This window comes from Elephas maximus, chromosome 3 (genome assembly GCF_024166365.1).
Source record: "Elephas maximus indicus isolate mEleMax1 chromosome 3, mEleMax1 primary haplotype, whole genome shotgun sequence".
NCBI classification, from domain to species: domain Eukaryota; kingdom Metazoa; phylum Chordata; class Mammalia; order Proboscidea; family Elephantidae; genus Elephas; species Elephas maximus.
The window spans coordinates 103,102,045-103,114,241 of NC_064821.1; the positions used below are offsets into that span (position 1 = coordinate 103,102,045).

The window sequence follows — 12,197 nt, forward strand, 5'->3', positions numbered from 1 at the left end:
GTCACTTATTCTACGACCTTGAACAAGGTTTGAACCTCCATTTCCTCATAAGTAAAATACAACCCTCACGTCTACCTCACAAGTCCTATAACAGTGACTGCTACATAGACGAAGCTTAATAAATGGTATCTATTATGAAAATTATAATTTTTTTTATTATGAAAATTATAAAGGTGTCACTTTTGTTAGAGTTGTGGTAGGCACTGTTCTTTCCTACTGAATTAGTTAGGATAAGCTAGGTAATGCTGGAGCTCCTAGGTTAATGTGTTAATGTGTTGGCTGCTAACTGAAAAGTTGGAGGTTTGAGTCCACCCAGAAGTGCCTTGGAAGAAAGGGCTGGCAATCTACTTATGAAAAATTCAGCCTTTGAAAACCACATGGAGCACAGTTCTACTCTGACACACATGGGGTCGCCATGCCAAATGGCTTGGTTAGGTAACGCTACCATAACAATCAACTCTCAAAACTCAGTGCTTTAAAACAACAAAGGTTTCATTCTTGCTCATGCTAACTGTCCATTGTAGGCATGTTGGAAAGAGGGCTTTGGTTTATACCACTATCATTTAGGGACCCAGGTTGAAAGGCACTCCATCTTTGTCCTTCCACAATTGCTAAGGCTGGGAAAATGTAACATGTTGAATCTTACTCTAGCCTTTTAGGCTTTCGCCTGAATGTAATGTATGTCACCACTGGTCACATTTCATTCCTGACACAAGTGACAAGGCCTCACACAACTTCAAGGAGGCAGAGAAGTACAATCCTACCTGTGCTTAGAGGAAGAATTGGAAATATTTGCTGTAGAGCACTAGTTACTAGTGACTACTCCTTCAACCCAAAGGCCATCCTTCTTCTCTACTTCTTTCTTGTTATCAGAGCCCTGATCTTTATTTATTTTTAAATTTATTTTTGGTATTCATCCTCCTGTCAGCTTAGAAAATGTTGGTCCTAAGGTGTAATTCATGACTGTAGGCCAGCCATGGTGGTCTCATTCCCCTTGCTGGCAATGAGTTTAGGTATAAGTGTGTGACCTGCTCCTGTCCAATGGCTCCGGAGGGGAAGTCTACTGGCTTGGAGGTGGGAGCCTTCTAGGAAAGGTTTCTATTGCTAATAAAAACAGAAAGATGGAAACAAACATTCTGTTGGTAATTACTGTGTTTACTTACGATGACAGAAACCTATCTTGAGTCCATACAAGTAGTTCCTCCACACACTTGAGAATGGGGAGATGAAAAGATGGAAAGCACTCGCGCCCATAATGATGTCCTTGAGCCAGTATTTTAACTGCCCCTGGATACTTTTAGGTCTAGACTTTGTGTTTAAATTGTGTCTTTGTTACTGGCCCCATAAGCATCCTATTAGAGTAGTCAGTTTGAGAAAAAGTCAAGGAAAGTTCCTCCTCTGAGCATGACCCTAGGATGAACCAATACATCCTAGAAGAGATTAACCATTTCCAGAAACTGACGGACGGATAATCCTGAGAAGATTTGGGAAATACTCAAGTTCTATTCAGGTGGCCAGTGAATACCTGGAACCAAAGAAGGCAGTAACTTAATCAATGATCTGGTAACCCAATTTTCTGAAGAAATAATGAGGCAATCATCAGGCAATTTGTGTGTGTGTGAAAATATACACAACAAAACATACACCCATTCAACAGTTTTATCATCTGCAATTCAATGACAAAGGCTACATACCTCACATTGTGTCACCTTTCTCACTATCTCTGCCCATATTGCTTCACTACTGTTAACTTAGACTCTCTGCCCATTACAGTTCTCATTGTACTTTGGGTTACTGTTTTCATTTTGATCTCATATAGATAATTCTTTAAAAGAGTATCATACTGAAGACAAACAATTATTAATTGAGCTAAACTGTTGTTTAGTTTAAAAATGACTTCATGGGATAATATCAGTTCAAGGTTTAAAAATCATTTCCAGGTTCTTCTGGTCTCAGTGGATCTAGTAAGTCTGGTTTCCATGAGAATTAAAAGTCCTGTTCCACATTTTTCCTCCTTTTGAACATGATCCATCTATTGGATCCTTGATCAAAACGTTCAGTAATAGTAGCCAGGCACCATCCATTTCTTCTGGTCTCATGGCAAAGGAGACAGTGTAGTTCATGAATACAACTAGACCTGTAGTCCATTTCCTTCTCTGATTCCTGGGTCTCCTTCTTCCTCTGTGGCTCCAGGCAAATAGAGTCCAATTGCTGTATCTTGGGTGGCCACTTGCAAGTTTTTAAGACCCTAGCAGGCAATGTATTTTAGGAGGGGTACATAAAAGTAGGAGCCCTTGTGGTACAGAAGTTTGGACAACAAGAAATTGTTAGGACTTCTCAGCACAGAGTTTGCAGCAGTGCAAGGAGTGTTCATTCGACATCACTATAGGGTAGATGAAATACCCCGGGAGATTCTCTCTGCTTACCTTTGCTCAGATGCTGTGCACATCAAAGAACCGTCTGATGCCTAATTCAGTTCCTCAGGGCCCTTGATATAGAAGTAGGGGGAAGGAACTAGATAAAGGACCCAGGGATACCAGGGCATCTAGTTCCTGGAATAATATAGGAGGAGAGTATAGTTCTCCTCCTGAGAACCTAATCTTGGTTCCCCAGTTAGTACATGACTGGCCTTGAGAAACGCACTTGAAACTCACTGGGCAAGTTCACTCCTGCTCCAGTGAAATGCGGCTACTAACAATGAGTATCCTCAGTGCAGTGGTGAAAATAAAAGTAGATAGAAGAGGTGAAAGCACTTTTTAAAGTATAAGAATATGATCTGGTGATTACAAATCTCATCACTTATCACTCTTCCCTTTGCTCACTCCACCCAGGCCTTCTTTTAATGCCTAGGACACACCAAAGTCCTTTCTAACTCAGGGCCTTCCCTCAGCTGACCCTCCAACCGCATTCTCTACCCCTACTCTTCGGCTCTTCACTTGATGGACTGTTAGTCATCTGATAAGTCTCAGCTCCAGTATTTCTTCAGAAAGGTTTTCTTTGTCCCCAATGCAATTTAAATTATTATTCCCTCTTACAGTGCATAGTTCTTTCCATTGCACTTGTCAAAATGTATGATCACACATTTTTTTGTGTGTTTCCTAGTCCAATGTCTCTCTTGTTGTTCGCTGCCCTCTGGTCGGCCCCTGACTCAAGTGGAGTTCATGCAGAATGGAATGAAATGTGCAAACCTCCACTGACAGACGGGTGTTGTCTTCCCATAAGGTGCTCTGGCCTGGAATCAAACCCCGTCTCCCCCATGAAAGGCAAGAATTCTACCACTGAACCACCAATGTCCCCACATGTTTCTCTTACTAGATTATAAACTCCGTGAGGGCAGGCATCTGGTTGCCCTCCTTTGGGTTCCTAATGTGTGATAGAAAGTAGGAATTCAAATAAAATGAGTGTCGAATGAATTTAAGGTATTGTAATTCAATTCCCCCAAAATAAGTAAAAAACATTGGCTTCTTTGTTTATAGAGAGTTTGTATAGTTTGGGTCCAGTAATTCCACTGAGCTTAATCAATTCTGGAGGACCTGATAAAATCAGGTTTAGGTCCTCTTTCTGGGAGGCCTGGCCTAGGCGGTCATGGGTCCCTTTCTTTGACACCTGTTTAATTGAGCATCCTGACACTGAGCAGGTGAAATCTGGGCCACTTTGTAAGCTGACTTTTATTCAGGATATCAAATTGACACAGTGGAGAGGAAAACTTGAGTATGGGACAGAAAAATGAACTTCTCAATATCACTCCTAGGGCCCAACTTGTCAAAAAGTTGAATAAGAAGAAGTGTGGAACGTGGTTGCTTGGGCCAAGTCATCCTCTTCCCATTTCTCCCCCAACTTTAAGACTACTTTAAACGCTGCAGACATTCTAAATTAAACAGAAAGCCTCTCTCTGATATTATTCTCCTTACCCAGCCTCCTCTCCACCAGCCCATCATCCAGACTGCTGCCAAAACGAATCTTTCCTAACTTCTGAGCTGTGTATGTTTGTTCCTGCTCTGCTTCCAATCCTTCCATGGTTCTCTACCACCTACAGAATAACAACCAAATTCTTACCATGGAATAGATGTTCCTTCACACCCTGACCCTTATTAAACTTTGCCGCATCATTTCCCTTCACTTTTCCTTTTACAGAGTTAATTCCCAACCAGTTAAGCAGCTTACAAGCCCCTAAACACACCATGTTTTCTCGTACTTCCATGCCTGTCTTTGCACACAGGTTCCTCCCCCCACCTATTTTGCCTGGTTAGTCCTAATGGATTGGTTCAAATGCCATCTCTCTTGTGAAGTCTTTCCTGACAATGGCTCCTCCTCCCCCCGTCTGGCACCCTTTTCTTACAGCGTGTATCTTGTGGCATTGGAATAGTTTCTGCTTCATCTCCAACTCCTCCCCAATAGAGTTCCTTGAGAAAAGGGATGGTATCTTGCTTATCAATGAAACCCCACAAGCTGGCATTGAAAAAAAAGCCTAGTTGCTGCTGTTGAGTTGACTCCGACTCAGGAGGACTTCATATGTGTCAGAGTATAGCTGTGCTTGATAGGGTTTTCCATGGCTGATTTTTCAAAAAAAAAAAAGTTCGCCAGGCGTTTCTTCTAAGGCAAATTTGGGTGGACTCAAAGCTCCAATCTTTCAGTTACCAGCTGAGCTCATTAACTATTTGCATCACCCAGAAATTCCACACAGCCCATCATAGGGGCGCAGAAAAGCCAAGCCCAGGGGAATGCCCTTCTTTGAGATGTCCAATGGGAGCCCCTACCTAGTCCGAAATCAAATAACTAAGGCTGGATTCCAGAATTAGAAAAAGACACTTCCACTTTCTAAGGCAACCCCAGCTTCCAACCCTCTTCACCTCTTTCATGAGGTTCCACTTGGCCCATGAAGAGGTGTGTGGTAGGGGCCTAGAAGACAGTGTTTTTTTCCTTGGTCCATCTGATACTCAGCTTCTCTAATAATAAAAGGAAATGGGGAGTAGATGGATTAGCGTGATCCTTGTCTCTGTCAAGCATACTTTGGGGACTAACTTCTGGTTTCAGAAAAACATCTAACTTTACAAAGAGAAAGTCCCCTATACTACTACTAGTGGAGTTGGTTGTTTTTAATAAAGCCACATCTGGTATTATTTTTTGTGCCTGTTTTTTTTTATTAATGACACACATATTATCTTTCTCCGTCTCCTCCCTCCAAGCCTAATGTTTCAGGCAGATCAGTTTTGTGTAAGAAGATGCCCACTTGTATTAGTGGAGGAGGAAAGGGATGCTCTGTGTGGCTGGAAGTATGACTATGCTAACAGCTTAATTCTTTTAAGGGAACTCATTGAGAAGTTGGCTTTAGAAATTGGTAATTGGCCAGGTTTTACTTTTCTGGGAGAGGGTCTTCAATCCATCTGGAGTTGTGCACCTTGAAATGGATGAGGCGTATCCCACTAGAAGAAATTGAGACCTGGAATTATTTTGGAGGAGGGTGTAGGTTCAATTGTTCATTCAGTCATCAAACATTTATTTATTTATTTATTTAACTTTTATTGAGCTTCAAGTGAACGTTTACAAATCAAGTCAGTCTGTCACATATAAGTTTATATATACCTTACTCCATACTCCCACTTGCTCTCTCCTTAATGAGTCAGCCCTTCCAGTCTCTCTTGACAATTTTGCCAGGTTCCAACTCTCTCTATCCTCCCATCCCCCCTCCAGACAGGAGATGCCAACACAGTCTCAAGTGTCCACCTGATGTAATTAGCTCACTCTTCATCAGCATCTCTCTCCTACCCACTGTCCAGTCCCTTTCATGTCTGATGAGCTGTCTTCGGGAATGGTTCCTGTCCTGGGCCTACAGAAAGTTTGGGAACCATGACCGCCAGGATTCCTCTAGTCTCAGTCAGACCATTAAGTATGGTCCTTTTGTGAGAATTTGGGGTCTGCATCCCACTGATCTCCTGCTCCCTCAGGGGTTCTCTGTTGTGCTCCCTGTCAGGGCAGTCATCGGTTGTAGCCGGGCACCAATTAGTTCTTCCGGTCTCAGGATGATTTAGGTCTCTGGTTCATGTGGCCCTTTCTGTCTCTTGGGCTCTTAGTTATCGTGTGACCTTGCTGTTCTTCATTCTCCTTTGATCCAGGTGGGTTGAGACCAATTGATGCATCTTAGATGGCTGCTTGTTAGCATTTAAGACCCCAGATGCCACATTTCAAAGTGGGATGAAGAAACAAACATTTATTTTTATGAACAATGTGCCAGGCACTGTACTAGGAGTCTGGTAATATACAGATGAGTAGGTTTGGGTTCTAGCCAGGAGACACAGAGGTTCAAAACCCAAAAACCAAACCTACTGCCGTCCAGTCGATTCCAACTCATAATGACACTATAGGACAGGGTAGAACTGCCCATAGAGTTTCCAAGGCTGTAAATCTTTATGGGAGCAGACTGCCACATTTTTTTCCTTCAGAGTGGCTGGTGGGTTCAGACTGCCAACATTTCAGTGAGTAGCTGAGTGCTAAATCATTGCGTTACCAGGCCTCTTTCTGGATGCTCAGTGGGGAATTATTCATTCCACCTGAAGATGGAGTTAGCAAGGCTTTCCAGAGAAGGTGACTTTTGTGCCGAGCCTTGAAGAATGAGTAGAATTCATCAGGTGAACCAGAAGGAAAGGTATTTCAGGCAGAGAGATGAGCATAAGCAAAAGCATAGCGGGGTGAAAGGGCACGGGATTCAGATTCATACAAAGTTATGTTAGTTATCTAAGAAGATTAGAAAGATGAGTGGGGCAGTGCAGAGGGTGAATGGGCCAAGCAGAGGGAAGAGCATGGGCAAAGCCATAAAGGTGCAAGAACGCCAAGGTGGCTGGAGCCGAGAGGACAGGGCAGGAGGAGTTCAAAGTAAGAAGAAGAGGTAGAGTGTACAAGACCACATGGGCCATAAGGAATTTGGATTTTATCCAACATGCACAAGGGAGACATTGACATGATTTACACAGCAGTGTGACACAATCGGAAACCCTGGTGGCGCAGTGGTCAAGAGCTACGGCTGCTAACTAAAAGGTCAGCAGTTTGAATCCACCAGGTGCTCCTTGGAAACCCTGTGGGGCAGTTCTACTCTTCATATAGAGTTGCTATGAGTCGGAATCAACTCAACAGCAGCGGGATTGGTTTTTTGTTTTTTTTTTGTGACACGATCAGACTTGCATGTTAGAGGGGTCACTTTGGCTGCAGGGTAGGTAACCTAGTTATCCGGTGCTGCTATAACAGAAATAACACAAGTGGATGGCTTTAACAAACAGAAATTTATTTTCTCACAGTTAAGGGGGCTAGAAGTCCAAATTCAGAGTGATGGCTCTAGGGGAAGGCTTTCTCATCTCTCTTACCCCATCTCTCCTCTGCTCACTTGTTTAATCCCTTTTATATCTTAAAAGAGATTGACACAAGAATGCACCTTACACTAATCCTGCCCTTATTAACATAACAAAGACAACCCATTTCCAAATGGGATTATAACCACAGGCATAGGGGTTAGGATGTACAACACATATTTTGGGGGAACACAATTCAATCCATAACAGTGATGCTTCTGATAGCTGTGTGTAGCCATTCAATTCAGAGCTTATTAACTTTTTTTGAGTCATGAAACTCTGTGAGAACCAAATAAAAGCTAATGATCTCTATTCCCAGGAAAGTGCCCACACTTACATATACATGCATGCACACACACAATTTTGTGGACAATTTCATTGAGTTCACGAACCCTCTGACATAGAACATTAAGAATCCCTGATCGAATAATTTATTACATATCTTTACAGCAAGAGAAATTAAGAGAGGATAAATGGTTTTACGTGTCACTGGCTTCATCCTTTCCAATTATTACTGTTATCCACGGAATAACTCACCCAATGCCCATAATAAAATTAATCTTTGAGTATCTTTAAGTAATTCACTGATTTTCTGTCTCCAAAATTTACAGGTCATTGGTTAATTTTTTTCTACTGCAACTATTTTTTTCCTACTCCTTTGTGGCACAGTGGTTAAGAGCTTGGCTGCTAACCAAGAGGTCGGCAGTTCAAATCCACCAGCCACTCCTTGGAAACCTATGGGGCCGTTTTACTCTGTCCTGTAGGGTTGCTATGAGTCGGAATCATCTGGAAGGCAACGGGGTTTGTTGTTGTTGTTAGAACGGTTAAAATTTTAGGCATATGTATTTGAGAATGTTAGTTGAAATACGTGGGAAAGGCCTGAGTTTCAGAGTTGTTTGTTTTTAAATACTGGAGTTGAATGCAAGCCGGGGATTGGTGTGGCTTTTCTGTAGTGCAGTGCTGTCTGGGCTTAGTCTACCTTTGCAGGTAATTAATTCCCCAGCCTGCTTATTTTTTCTAGTTGGCTCTTGTTTAGCTTGCACAGAGCCCCACCCCAAAGTGCTTTATTGTCCCTCTGCTAACTATTCCTACATATGGTCAAAATCAACTCACCTTCCAGGTTGCTGACATCGGCAAACGTGCTGTTTGGCAAACTGGGCTCTGCTCCCAGTAAACCTTTGTGAAAGGAGCGTTATTACAATGGAGTATCTCTGATAGCTAACGACACTGTCCAAACTCCTCAACTCCTAGATATACTCCTAAGGAGAAACTCTTTGTCTATTAGGATTTGCAGCCACAGGCTCCCAGACCTGTTGAGTACTAAAGCACCGCTAATGAGCAAACAGCTCTGCCTCAATTAGTGGTTTGTGAGATATTCCTGGATATCAAATTGCTGTTGCTGCTTGATTATCACACTGGCTCTTGGGATAAAATGCAACCAAACAAAAAATTGTTCCCTTGTTGAGTACTTCCTTGTTGATCTCCTAAGTTATATCCGTAGACAGAATTTAAGTTTGCTATTTCTCCAGAGCTGAGGTTTGATTTACACGTTATCGTTGTGTTCATGTTTTCTCTCGCTAACCTTTTCCATAGCATCTAGATTACCATCTTTTGAGACTGATTCCATAATAATGATTTAAACATGCTTATTTTAGAAACAAATTAAGAATTATAAAAGGATCCAAAATGGTAAACTGCTATACTAGTATTTTCCCTGGACATCAGTGTTTATTTCAGGAAGAGACAGAGACAGAGAGGAGAGAGAGAGGGGGAGAGTTTAGATTTCCTTCTACAGATTTACGGCTTAAAGGATAATGAAACTGGAAGAATGTTTCATCCAGGTAAACTGCCATTGCAACTTCTGGTTTGACTTCCTAAATTCTTTGCTACTTTATTACTGAGTAACTTCAGATTGCCATTGATATTAACCCCAGCAACTGAAATGCTTCAGTATATAGCTTGGGAAGAAAACAGTAGTAAAGTGAAAGGAAATCAAGATCTGTTATTGGTATTTGAATATATTTATTGTGACAAGATGCTGTTATAAATATTCATAAGCAGAGATTTTTTTTTTTTTAATCTAGGAATTGTCAAAGATTCCAAATTGGAAGGATACAACTTTTGTAAAATCTGCTGCCAGTTTCTGCTTTGAGAATAAGCATCTATTGTTAAGTTTCCACTAACATTATAAACGGTCACAGCACATGCCACTTGACACAATCCCAAACTTTAAAGTATTATTTGACTTCCCAGTGGGCTGTCCCACTCCACCTTAACCCCATCTCCCCAGCCCCTTGATACACATTGCCCTTTGGTAAGCAATTCTATGTAGACAGTTGGGGGAGGAAAGAGTATAACTTGACCATAGCCTCAGCTATATCAGTTTCTGAAGTCCAATATAGAATAGGTTTTATTGCTTGATAGTAAGCATTGAGAATGATTTTAATTGACACTCCTAACTCTTTCAACTCCGCTTAGATGGTTAATCTATAGATAATGCAGAAAAGAGGTTGGTGGGGAGTATTTTTTCAATATTTTATTGTATTTTCTTAAATATCCTTTCTGGAATTTTCAGAAACAAAACATAAAAAAAATTATATACTTTATTACAAATTACAAATGGTAAACTCAGAGAGTGCTCCAAATCTCTTATTTACAAACAACACTGGGCAGGACACCCAAACAAACAAACAAACATGAAATAACTTACAAAGTCATGAAGCTGTTTATTGACAGTAATCAGCTTTCATCAAATTAAAAAAAAATATATGTACATACACAGTTAACGAAGGCAGGCCAGAAAGAGTTCATCTGTAGGCTCAGCTTCCCTCTCACACACCTCCCTCCCGCCTCCCCTCCCCACCCACCTCCCTTTGTGTTCTTAAGGAGTACTACAGAAGCAATCTACAGTCTCTATTGCAGTTTGTAACCCCTCCCCCACCCCCCTTTTAATACTGAATGAGATCGAATGTTAGGTCCATGCAGTTCTTGGTCAATGTTAAAGAAAAGTCTAACGTTCCGTTCGCGCGGGGACTGCCCGTCCGCAAAGCGGGGCAGCCCGCAGGCTGCTGCTCCCTGGCTCCACGCCAAGGGAGGGCGCGCCAAGTCCTTCCCACTCGTGCACACTGGGGGCGCCGTCAGGACGCAACCCAGTCCAACTTGGATACCCTTGGCTTTAGTCCTCGGACACTTCTTTTTTCTCTCTCTCGCAACTTGTCAAGTTCTCAAGTCTGTCTCTGTTATTTGTTTGTCTCCGTTTCCCCTCAACCCCCGACAGTCTCTCTTCAAAACGTTTGCAACTGCTGCGTTAGCATGAGTTGGCACCCACTATTAACGTGGTTCATGACTTTCTGTTTAAGCTGTGCCACCTGTTCCCTGAGCATATTGGCCGTGGACGCCAGCTCCGAGTTCTGCGCTTTCAAAGTTTTCACTTTTTCCTCCAGCCGGGCGATCCTCTCCAGCTTTCTTTTCCGGCACTTGGAGGCAGCGATGCGGTTCCTCATGCGCTTCCTTTCCGCCTTGATCCGCTCCTGTGACTCCATGTCGATGGGGGACAGGGGCGGCGTCTCCCCGGGCATCTCGGGGACCGTCTGCGGCTCCTCCTTTAGGGCCTGGAGTCGAGGGTGCTGCACGGGGATCTGCTGGGGCAGGTGATGTGGCGGCTGCGGCTGCTGTTGGGGCTGCGCGGGAAAGGCCAGGCCGCCGGCGCCATAGGAGGGCGCCCCGCCGCCGCTGCTCAACGCGCCCGGGTTGAAGTTGCTAAGGTTGGCGTAGACTGGCGGCTCGCTGTGCAGGCTGGCGCTGAAACCGCCGCTGCCGCCCGCCACGGAAGCCACCGCCGGGGCCACCATGCCCGCCCCGCTGACCGGCTGCGCCGCGGACGTGACGCTTGGCAAAGTGTTCTGGCTGTGCAGTTCGGCCAGGGCGCGCACGAAGCCCTCGGCGAAGCCCTCCTGCTCGTCCGTCACGTTCTTGGGGCACAGGAACTGGGTAGGGGTCGGCGTGGTGGTGATGTGCCCGTTGCTGGACTGGATAATCAGGCGCTCCAGCTCGGGCGACGCCAACTTGAGCAGCCCGACGTCGGGCGAGGTGAGGAGGTCCGAGTTCTTGGCGCGGAGGTGCGGCTTCAGGCTGCCCACCGGGTCAGCCAGGTTCAGGGTCATGCTCTGTTTCAGGATCTTGGGGTTACTGTAGCCGTAGGCGCCGCTCTCGGACTGGAGGAAGGAGACGTTGAGGGCATCGTCATAGAAGGTCGTTTCCATCTTTGCAGTCATAGAAGAGTCCGTCACTTCACGTGGGGTTAGTTTGGGCTGCGCGCAGAAGTTTCGGGGCCGCAACAGCGCGTTGGCAAGCGAGGGGTACCCGCGCCTCCCGCGGCCTTTGGCAAGGAAAGTTTCTCTAAGAGCGCGCGCACACGCTGGCTGTCCTCCCCCCAGCGCCCTCCTCACCAGCTCGCTCCAGAGAACGCAGGCTTAAGATGCCGCCTGCACCCTTCCTTCTCCGCTCTCGCGCGCTGCCTCTCTTTGAAAAGTCGCGGTCACTCACTGAGCGCTCAGCGGGCGCAGTGGTTGCTCGGACGAACTCGCTTCCCGGGGACAGCGGTCTCGAAGCGGTGCCGCTTAGTGCAGATCCGGCAGTGGCGAGCCGGCGGCGGGTCGCAGCCGCCCCGACTCCGACGACTCTCCCCTCCTCCGCTGCGAGGGGAGGGGGCTCCTGGCACCAGCAGCTCTCGCTCGCCCAAGTTCAGCAACCGGTGTGAGCGAAGCTGGACGCGCGTCCCTCCTCTCTTTCCTCTCCTGCCGCCTTCTTCTTTATCGCCGCTGCGGCAGCTTAAGAGGAAAGGTTTGCAAACGTTCG

The 12,197-nt window shown here is 44.9% G+C and overlaps 1 protein-coding gene across 1 annotated transcript; it reads right to left on the reverse strand.

Moving 5' to 3' along the window:
- Positions 1-10,269: 10,269 nt before the first annotated feature.
- On the reverse strand, positions 10,270-11,646 carry JUN (Jun proto-oncogene, AP-1 transcription factor subunit). Its single transcript, XM_049879393.1, has one exon. The coding sequence runs from the start codon at positions 11,612-11,614 to the stop codon at positions 10,625-10,627; it is 990 nt and encodes a 329-aa protein (XP_049735350.1). The 5' UTR covers positions 11,615-11,646; the 3' UTR covers positions 10,270-10,624.
- Between the last annotated feature and the right edge of the window lie 551 nt (positions 11,647-12,197).